The sequence below is a fragment of the Taudactylus pleione genome, unplaced genomic scaffold, assembly GCF_031769625.1.
Source record: "Taudactylus pleione unplaced genomic scaffold, aTauple2 ptg000710l, whole genome shotgun sequence".
Lineage (NCBI taxonomy): Eukaryota > Metazoa > Chordata > Amphibia > Anura > Myobatrachidae > Taudactylus > Taudactylus pleione.
In genome coordinates this window covers 2,302,740-2,313,601 of record NW_028285112.1, presented here as the reverse complement: position 1 = coordinate 2,313,601, position 10,862 = coordinate 2,302,740, and the positions used below count along the sequence as shown (strand labels likewise).

The following is a 10,862-nucleotide window of genomic DNA, read 5'->3' as shown; positions in this document are numbered from 1 at the left end:
GGTTAATTTCAAAGCCATTGTGGTGGTGAATAGAGGCAAAAATATGAAAATTCTGTCAATGTCCCAATATTTATGCACCTAACTGTATATTATACACACACACAGCAGTGTTAGGAGTCAGTGAAAAGGGATAAGGTACTGTTCCAACCAATAAGCTCCCAACTATAATTTTTCAAACACATCCTTGAAAAATTACAGTTGGGAGCTGATTGGTTGGAACAGTACCTTATCTCTTTTCACTGTCTCCTAACACTGCTTAGTATATATACAGTATATATATATATATATATATATACTGTATTTGATTGAATATATATTTACTGTAGAAAAAAACACTCAATACAACCTTTAAACTAAAACTGAAAGTACTATATCTTATAAAAAGTTAATTTTGCCCTGTCAAACTGTAGTTATTGATTGGTTCAGGAACTGATATCTTAATGAAAAAAGCCCCACCCTTTTCACACAGAAAATACTGTAGCAAAAAACCCTGTCTTTATCTGGCATTTGAAGCACAGGTTTATTTGATGGTCCCACTTTGTACCCCTTTTGGCATAGACAATCAAATTACTGTGCATACAGTACAGTAGCACTTTTACCCAGTGATTTGCAGATGGAAACAGGCATTTATTCTGTGTGAAAGGGTCAACCCACATTGAAATTACCAGGTCTCCGATCCAGGTAAAATGTAAGGTCAAAGTTACCCTTTCATACAGTAAAAATATCTGTTCATCAGAAAATGACTGCACCAGGTACAGTAAAGTATTTACTGTACCTGCTACAGTAATTTGCTTTTCTGTGTGAAAGGGTTATTACTGGAGTTGTATAGAATACAGTAGCAGCACATTCTTGAAAGTACAGTACATACAGTATGAGTACAGTAATTGTTTATAGTGCTGTAATGTGAAACATTTATATTTCCACTGTTTTGCTTAATATTGTATTTAGTGTCTTTATAATTGTGTATTTCAGAGTGCACTGAATGGTGAAAATGGTAAAGAGTAGAGGTTTTACAACGGTGCCTCATCTTGCCGATTTCCACTGAGCAAGAGGCTGAATTCAGTAGTGCCACTATGATCTACAACAAAACCTTCCAAAAAGAAAGCAGGGAAGGAAAACGTACCAGTTCTTGTCAAGGTGAGGAAAAATGCAAAGGCCAAGTGTGCGTCTTTGGATCTGCACATAGGAGAAAATGGCCAATGGAAAGCGGAGCAACCAATGAACGTGGAGAACCAGGAGGAAACACCAGTGATTGATGCACCAAATACACTGAACATGAACTGGACACCTTGGAGCCACTGGTTTGTACACCTGTGAAAGATGCATCCCACTCACCAACCCATCAAAAACTGTTCTTTCAAGAAGAGAATGCATGCACATGTAGTTGTGCTAAGATGGTGAGAGACCTCTTGGAAAAATTGTGTCATCTGTAAGCTAAAATTGACAATTTGAAAGAAGAGCTGAAGGATACCATTGCAGAAGAAATGAAAGAAGCAATCTGGCAAACTAAAGAAGAATGGCAAGAGGCCACTGCCCAGCATACCAGGAACAGACATGACCAGCAGTACAGTATGGTCACACCTGTACAATTTGAACATGATGATTTCAATGATCATGAGGATTACAACTCGGAGACTGACCCATCATTCCACTTGCTAGACATGGACACTACAGTGGCATCAGAGCACTTGGACATGACACCAATGCCATCATACAGCCTGCCTCATTCGGAGAGTATACCAGTGGCATTGTATTGCCTGCCTGAACAGTCTGCTGAAGAATCGAGAATGAACAATGCAAGCTTGGCTGTACTTTCACCAGGAACACCTGTCATGTCATGCACCCCAGCACCACAGACTTTATTTGGAACACCCTTGCCAGATATACCACTGGCTCTAATCACTGCTGAGAAGGACAATGAACTTTACAGAGCTGGCAATGGTGAGATGCATCAATATGCCCAAGCAGTATTTCAAGAACATGTGCCCTACGACCTTTATTGCAATTGGACCAAGCGTGTGAACTTTGATGGCAGTCGGAAGAAAGTACTAATCCCCAACAATTTAAAAGAAGATATCCTCTCAAGATGTTGGACAAGATTCAGGATTGGAAATTAGGAACTAAACCATATAAAGGACACATTGAAGGGTGCTGCGCATGACAAGGAAATAAGCATGGAGGACAGTCACATGGCCACCAAGTACAGATCTTCAATCAAGAAACATGACTTGAGACTTAAAGGAACTTGTCTGAAGAGAGGAAGATCCAGCACCACTGGCCCGGACATGCCAGTGGCAGAAGAAAGAAGTTGAGAACAGGAGAGGACTAAGGGGGTGGAAAGCAAAAGAGCTAAAGAAGTTCCCCCCAATGCCTCTTCCACCATAACAGGTAGGCCCTCTGTGTTGTCAACTGTACATTAACACTGTAGTTTGTTAGGCCAGTGAGTTATAGCAGGACTGATATTAATGTGGATAAGTGTGACACATTGTTAGAGAAGGAAAGGGCCCTGCACAGCATATTCTCTCTCCTACAGGGACCAGTGTGTGGGATTGAGCAGGACAAAGAAGAAGAGTATCTCCAGTGAGAACCTGTGTGTCTGTCTTTTACTGTCTGTTTGTCTCTGCCTATCCTCCTTTCTTCAGGGCGTACAGTGGATCTTGCACTCCGGTGCGAGGTTGAATTTGCACCTGGTGCATGAGCGCCTAGAGTATAGATGAAACTCTGGATCTGAGACCAAAAGTGCCAGTGATGATTCTCACTTAAAACCCTAATCTTTTTGTGTAGTCCTCGGTCCAGTAGGGCACATCGGTCGGCATTGAGGAAGGACTGTTCTCACGTCATCTCCTTCCTCCTAGGTACTGTACAGTAGTCATGTCTGTGTCCAGCTTGGAATTCCAGGACCATCTGAGCAACATATGGGCTGAAGGTGAGACATGGCAATGCAAGCTATGGAAGTACACCTGCATGCCAGCAGGCAACACACTGCACCCCTCTTAGAAATGCATGCTAATTTTCATAGTGTAATACAGTTGTTGAGTAAAGACTTAAAGGTGCCCATCCACTAGACGATTTATGTGAGCGATTGAATGATATCGTTCAATTGTACATAAATCATTTGCAAATTGGTTGCAAAAATGTCTAAAATGACCAGCGCTGCGCGTGCCCACTGTTCTTTTAGACATCTATCATCGTGCAAACAAGCTGGTCAACCTGATGATAATGTCAGGTTGAGCAATGTTTGCAGATGATTGATGAGCCTGCACTGAATGACTGCTTGTTCAGTGCAGGCTCACCACAGACTGACAAATGACTGCATGATTGCAATGTCGTAATCGTGCACTTTTTAGCTTGTCCAATAGATGGACAGCATAACTTGAAGAAAGCTGCAGTAGTGTACAGTATATACAGTACAGTACTGTAGTAGATTCATACTGTATACTGTTAAACTACTGTGTAACAGAATATATTTGTAATTCACTGTACACTACTGTGTTTGACCGTACAGTACTTACAATCATTTTTGTTTACTTTTTCTGGTTGGCATCATGCAGTGAGCACTGGCAAGTCAATTTTGTTTTCATCTTATCTAAAAGCATGTATTAAAAAGGTGTGATTAACTGCATACAGTACAGTATATTACAGAATGTAAATTAAGCAAAAATTGTCATTCATTTGCAAAATTGGGCTGATAGGGGTTGCCGCCTGCAGTCAGTTATATCCCTGTTGCCTGTCCCAGTGATTTCCCGGCTGCACGCCACCTACAGTAGTATACACATACTGTAGACACTGAGGGCCTGATTCAAAGATGGATGCTCTGAAAGAGCGCTCGCTCTGAATCTGGGCGTTTTTTTTTTTTTTGTGCGGCCTCCTGGCCACTCGCATAGCCGTGGGTGACCACCCACAGCTATTGCAAGCGGCCAGGATGATGGTCTCAATGGTCAAGACCATTGTGATGTCAGTGGGGCTGCCCACAAATGGCAGGCGTTTGCTTGGGAACACCTCCATTTGTGAAGCCACCCCCCGCCATGCCTACAAAATAGGGTGAGCTGTCAATCAACATCAACAGCCACCACTTTTTGTAGTGAGCCACAGACCGAGAGAATTTCTTTCTCACTCTCGGGCTTGTGCATGTGCAGTGTGGCCACTGCACATGCGTAGAGCACACCATAGACCCGCTCTCGAGCACTGAAGCACTTGCGAGCAGGTCTGAATCAGGCCCTGAGTCTATCACAATCACTACAGAGAGACAGACTCAGGCCCCCATTTACTAACGAGTTTTATCACCAAAATGAGTGATAAATTTCACTGTGAATGATAAATGGTACCCCAGCCAATCAGCTCCCAACTGACATTTTTCTAACAGTTGACAGTTGGGAGCTGATTAGTTGAAGTACCATTTATCATACAGTACATAGTGAAATTTATCATTTATTTTGGTGATAAAACTCGTTAGAAAATGAGGCCCTCAGTCTGGATTTGGCAATGCTGGGCGAACGCGTTACCCCTTAATGAAGTGTGACATCACACACCATGTGTGCTTTGATAGAGAAGACACACTCCTAATGGCAGCATCTAGATACCCTTCACAGCAGGGGCAGGGAGCGGTCAGGGCACATACTGCACTGCTGATTCTGTTTTCTGGGACCTGTGGGGGTGAGGACTGAGAAGGCAGGAGGAGAGTACAGCAGCATGAGGACTTGGGTTGGGGAAGTTGGGATCCATCTGTGATGGGGGCTGCCTGAGGAAGTTGATAGGGGAGCCTGGCTGAGGAAGGTGATGGGGGGCCTGGTTGAGGAAAGTGATGGGGGGACCTGGCTGAGGAAGGTGATGGGGGCCTGGCTGTGGAAGGTGATGGGGGCTGGCTGAGGAAGGTGATGGGGACTGTGGAATGAGGAAGGCGATGGGGGCTAAGGAAGGGAGTGGGACCAAGTTCCAACACACTGGCCTAGTATGGACTCTCTGGAGGGAAACACTCACTGGTCTTGACTTCCTGAAGTGACTGGAGGCTGGTTTCCTGCAATTAGCTCTGCAGCTATCTGTGACAGCCCAGCAGGTGAGGTTACTCAGTATTTTGAAGGGGCTGGAAGGAATTAATGTTTGTTTTTATTTATCTTCTGGCTGTGGGGGCAATGAATCAGTGGGGCAGATGTACTGTATGAAGCTCTAGAAAGTGATAAAGTGCAGAGTGATAAATGACCAACCAATCAACTCCCAGTTGTCATTTTTCAAACACAGGCTGTAACATGACAGTTGGGAGCTGATTGGTTGGTCGTTTATCACTCTACTCTTTATCACTTTCCAAAGCTTCATAGTGTACAGTACATCTGCCTCAGTGTGTGTTATTTTATTTTGGACTCTTCTGGGCATGCACAATAATATGAGACTAAATGTCATAGCGCAGCTCACAGGGTGCTACGTGGGTGCTGTATGGAGCACTGTACACCACATTCTTGAGCCTGCAGTGCATCAGCTGTACAGTTTCATAAAGTACAGTAGCATAGAAATGCCAGGTGGTATGAGGTTGTACAGTAGACAATGTATTGAGTTCAGTTAGCTTTGATAAATATACTGAACTTCAATTGCTCAGTCTACAGTGTATATATACAGTAATGGGTCAACTCAGATACTGTACAGTACCAGTATAAATGACACAACTCACACACCTCTAAGTCCTGTAGTGAAGATTTATAAAAAAAAGTGTCTCAAACCCGTGATGGCCACTCTTGCAAGCCGATCACTGAACCTCTAACCCACAGTCACACCTGTTGTATACAGTTAGCAGTGCATCAGTGTAGTGCTGATTGCACTGTCAATCCAGATAATCTCCACTAGGCATGCACAGTACTATGAGACAGTACTATGAGACTCAATACGTCACAGTGTAAGGGTTGGATAACAATACTGAAATAGTGAAGATTAAAAAAAAATACCAAGGTCTCGAACAGGTGGGACAGGAAGTGTATGAAGGTGGATATCCTAACCCCTTGCCCACAAGCCTGTCCTAGAAAGAACTGCACCTGTCGTATATGTGATGTCTGCGAATTACGTGTACTGTGAGCCTCCTTGTACTGTACTGTAGCTCGACTGGCATATGGAGTGAATCCATTGTGTGTGACTCCCGACACACTGGGCATGCACAGTGCTAGATCCCATTGCAACCCATGCGCCAAAAGTTCCATTGCAACCCCTACACTGGGCATGCACCAGAGATCCCATTTGTAACCCCTCAGAGCTGACAGCCACCACAGCACCAACGTGCTGACATTGATGCAAGTTTGTGCTTTAAATGCACAATCAGTTTGTAATACAGAGACCTCTCTCTCTCAAACAGAGCCCACTACCAGTTACTGGTAATGAGAAATCACTATCATGACTAAGTCTGGGATAGCGCCAACATTGATGCAATTTTGTGCTTTAAATGCACAGTCATTATGTACTGTAATACAGACATCCCAAGTTTGCACTCTAAATGCACAAACAGTTTGTAATATAGAGACCCCACTTTTAAACAGCCTACTAAAGTACTAATTTCTAAAGTCATGAAATCACTATACAGTAGTCTGGGATACAGTGTGTGACTCCTGTCACACTGGGCATGCGCAGTAGAAATAGACTCGAAACGCCATACTATAGCATGACTAGCTTTGTGCTACAGTACGTGGGTACTGTATTGGAGCATCATACACCCCTTTGTTGAGCACACAGTGGCATAAAGTAGTATAGAAATGCCAGGATTTCTGGATAATGTATTGAATAATGAATTAGTGAAGATTTAAATATATATATATATATTTGTTTTGGTTTTTTTTAAGTCTCAAACCCGCTGGACAAGAAGACGGTAGAAGCAGTGAGGCTAGGCATTAGACCCTTAGCACACATGCCTCAACCCTATACTACAGTAGTTCCTAAAGTCATGAAATCACTACAATGTCTAAGTCCTGGACAGTACCGGCATTACTGTACTTACATTACTGCAAGTGTTATTGGCAAAAATACTTGAATCCTACATGATAACAGAATTCAGGGGTATTAGTTGCATACATTTGCAAATATATGATTAAGCGCCAGGCCAACATCAAGGCTCCTCTATACCGGCATCCCTAACATTAAGGGGTTCACATCTTTACACATGTATACTTTACACTTCACTATCACCTTTCTTCCATTTTTGTGTGATGCCCTGGGAATGGTCCTTGGCTGGATTCTTTTGGGGTGCCTTGCACCATGCCTCGGACGTGAACCCCTTAATGTTAAGGACGCCTGTATAGAGGAGCCTTGAGGTTGGCCCGGCGCTTAATCATATATTTGCAAATGTATGCAACTAATGCCTCTGAATTCTGTTATCATGTACGATTCATGTATTTTTGCCAATATTGCTGCAGTGTGCTGGAGGGAATATCCCTTTTTTCCTCTGGTTCAGAGTAAACCTCACCCTTTACAAGCACCTGGGCAATATCATTAAGCTGATTTGAGCGACCACCATACTTTCTATAATTACTGCAAGTGTGCAACTTCAACCACACAGTTAGTAAGTACAGTAATACAGACAACTGGGCATGAGCAGTGCTATGAGACTCTATACACTGCAGTGTACCATAACTAGCAATGCACTACATTTTGTATGTAGCAACAAACAACAGTAGCTGGGCACATCTACATATATAATGTATTGAGTTTAGAAAGGGTTGGATAACAATACTGAACTACTGTAGTGAAGATTTAAAATAAAAATAAAAAAAATTATCAAGGTCTCGAACAGGCGGGACAGAAAGTTTAAGCAAGTCGGTTCACCTAACCCCTTGCCCACAAGCCTGTCCAAGCAAGAACTGCATCTGTCGTGTATTTGATGTGACAGCTGCAAATTACAGTATGTGTACTGTGAGACTCCTTGTAGCTCGACTGGCGTAAGAAGTGGCACCATTGTGTGTGACTCCCGACACACTGGGCATGTGCATTACTACTGTATGAGCCTCCTTGTGCCACAGCTATGGAGTGGCTCCACAGGGCATGTGCCAGAGATCCCATTCCATCCCCTCCATGGGGCATGTGCCAGAAATCCCATTGCAACCCTCTACTGGGCATGCACCAGAGATCCAATTTGTAACCCCTCGGAGCTGGCTGACAGCCACCACAGCACCAACCATGCAGACATTAATGCAAGTTTGCACTTTAAATGCACAGTCAGGTTGTAGTACAGGGACAACTCTCTCAAACTGAGCCCACTGCCAGTTACTGGTCATGAGAAATCACTATAGTGTACAAGTCTGGGACAACACCAATATTGACACATTTTGGGCTTTAAACGCAGTCAGTATGTACTGTAAAACAGACATCCCAATTTTGCTGTGTTTGACTCCTGACACACTGGGCATGCGTAGTAGAAATAGACTTGAAACACCATACTGTAGAGTGACTAGCTTTGTGCTATGTGGATACTGTATTGGAGTGCCATACACCCCTTTCTTGAGCACACAGTGGCATAAAGTAGCATAGAAATGCCATGTGGTGGAAAGTTGTGGAAAATGTATTGAATACTGAATAAGTAAAGATTTAAAAAAAATCTATATTTTCAAGGTCTCAAACCCATGGGACAAGAAGATGGAATGGAAGAAGCAGTGAGACTAGGCATTAGCCCCCTAGGCCACACGCCTCATCCCATTACTATACTAATTCCTAAATTAATGAAATCACCACAATGTCTAAGTCTGGGACAGTGCTGACAGTACTTACATTGTGCAATTTCAACTACACAGTCAGTGAGTAATACAGAGCTTAATGATTTCAAACTTTATTAGACGTTCTTCTACAGTATTATTATACATTCCTGATTCCATGTGGAAAACGCTGTACTATTGTTAAGTGGTACCAAATCAGCCAATCATCGGGTGCTGATACAGAACATCAATTGGAAATCAGATGCATGCACTGTGTAGTTTAGGAAAAGTTACACCTGGTGGTCAAAAAGTTGTATTACACATTTTGACTTTTTTTCAGCACTACACTATGCTACATTACAAAACTTTCTGAGTGGCGTGACTCATGGCATGGTGTGTGGCACACCATGCGAGGCGTGCTACATAACATATGGAACAACAAACTATCTGGGCACATCTGTATGTGTGGGAGAAATAATAAAAGGGGGAGGTGAACCAGGCAGCAGAGACAGAAAGATACTAAGCATACGTGAATAGTAAAAACAAAAAATAGGAGCGCTATCCATGAAGACCTCAATATTGAGGTGTTGTAAATTCTAAAATAGATATGTGTGAAATGACACTGTCAAATATAAAATTAATAAGAGATTCCACAGGCAGGTCAATAGGAAATCTTTATATGGGAAAAGATGATTATATCAAAAATAAATGTATAAAAAACACAGAAAATATATATATATATATAGAAATAAAATAAAAAATGAATAATGAAAATGAATTTAAAACCCAGGTGGGGATAAATTACACATGAATAAAAATAATAAATGAACAATGATTGACTAAGAACCACCTGGTGATGGTGTAGCAAAAATTACTTATATAACAATGGCTTGCTGAATAGGCTTAATAGATAAACCTGTCACCCCAATTGTACATCTGCTGTTAAAAGCAACTTAATTGCCAGATATTTGATTAGATGAAATTATGTTGCCAGTCAATAGTAATAGGATGCTGAAGTAAACAGTCTCCCGTAGGTTTTCAATAAACACTGACAGCTGTATTCACAAGTTGCATTGGTGGCCACCAGGGATGTAGGGGTTTGAATAAAAGGTACAAACCTAGTGCACAGGTAAATAGTATAAACGGGATTTAGGCAAGATCCCTTAACACCACTAATGTAGTCCCTTTGAATAGATTGAGCCTGTAGAAATGGAGTCCCGATAATAGGTGTCAGGACAGGAAACCAAACAGGGTCCGTGCATATTGACAGACTGAAACCAGTGATTGGTTGTACCGCTATGGAAAATAATATGGTACCTCAGTGTATGGTTAATGGGTTCCACAGCATCCTGTTATCTGGAGTATGGCCTTTCTGAGTGCACTCATGGCCGCGTGTTGGTGTCTGTCGGGGCTCTTATGTTGGTCAGCGGGACTGCTTCTTGAGGAAATGGCAGGAGCTAAGAAACGCATCAAGCATACATATCCCGATCACCTAGATCACCTAGTGAAAAAAGGTGTTCAAATATATGTGAAAAATTACATGAATAAAATGCAAACATAACAGGTGATGTGAAAAGCAACTATGTGTATTAAGTGGTGATGCCCTGAGGAGGCCCAGCCAGACCAGCCCCTGTTAGGTTTGTATTTTATTCATGTAATATTTCACATATATTTGAACACCTTTTTTCAACACTTATGAATTAGTCTTACACATCTATACTTTACACTGCACTGTCACTATTTTTCCATTTTTTGTGATGCCCTGGGGGGTCCTGGGCTGGACATTTTTCGGGGTGCACTGCACCCCAGATGTGAACCCTTTGGTGTTAGAGACTGCTAGTGACAGAGAAGCCGTGACGTGGCCTAGCAGCTTCCCATGTATTTGCAAATGCATGCAACCAATATCTCTGAATTTCTATGACCATATAGTCTTCATATATTGTTGTAAGTATTATTCAGTGTACTGAGGAACAATAGGGGGTTAAACCCCCTCCTTTTTCTACTTAGTATGACCCCTCCCTTTCATGCACCTGATTAGTACTGCTAGATTGATTGAGCAGCTGCCATTTTTGATTGTGATCCAAACTACAAAGAAATTGTCAGGGAAATGCTTAATAGTTACAGAAACCTTGGCTGCAATATGAGTTTAAAGGTACATTTTTTGAATTCCTATATTGAGCATTTCCCGAATAATCTCGGAGACTACAG

The 10,862-nt window shown here is 42.2% G+C and overlaps 1 protein-coding gene across 1 annotated transcript; it reads left to right on the top strand.

Moving 5' to 3' along the window:
- The first annotated feature begins 982 nt into the window (after positions 1-982).
- LOC148477519 (protein Pat-like) lies at positions 983-2,117 on the top strand. Its single transcript, XM_088456636.1, has 3 exons — positions 983-994; positions 1,102-1,248; positions 1,857-2,117. Exons 1-3 carry the CDS (start codon positions 983-985, stop codon positions 2,115-2,117), a joined length of 420 nt encoding a protein of 139 aa, XP_088312762.1.
- Positions 2,118-10,862: the final 8,745 nt, after the last annotated feature.

Excerpts from the sequence above, each read along its gene's own strand:
- LOC148477519 (XM_088456636.1), top strand. Across the intron at positions 1,249-1,856 it reads AGAACCAGGAGGAAACACCA|ACTTTATTTGGAACACCCTT; the intron begins GTGATTGATGCA and ends CCAGCACCACAG.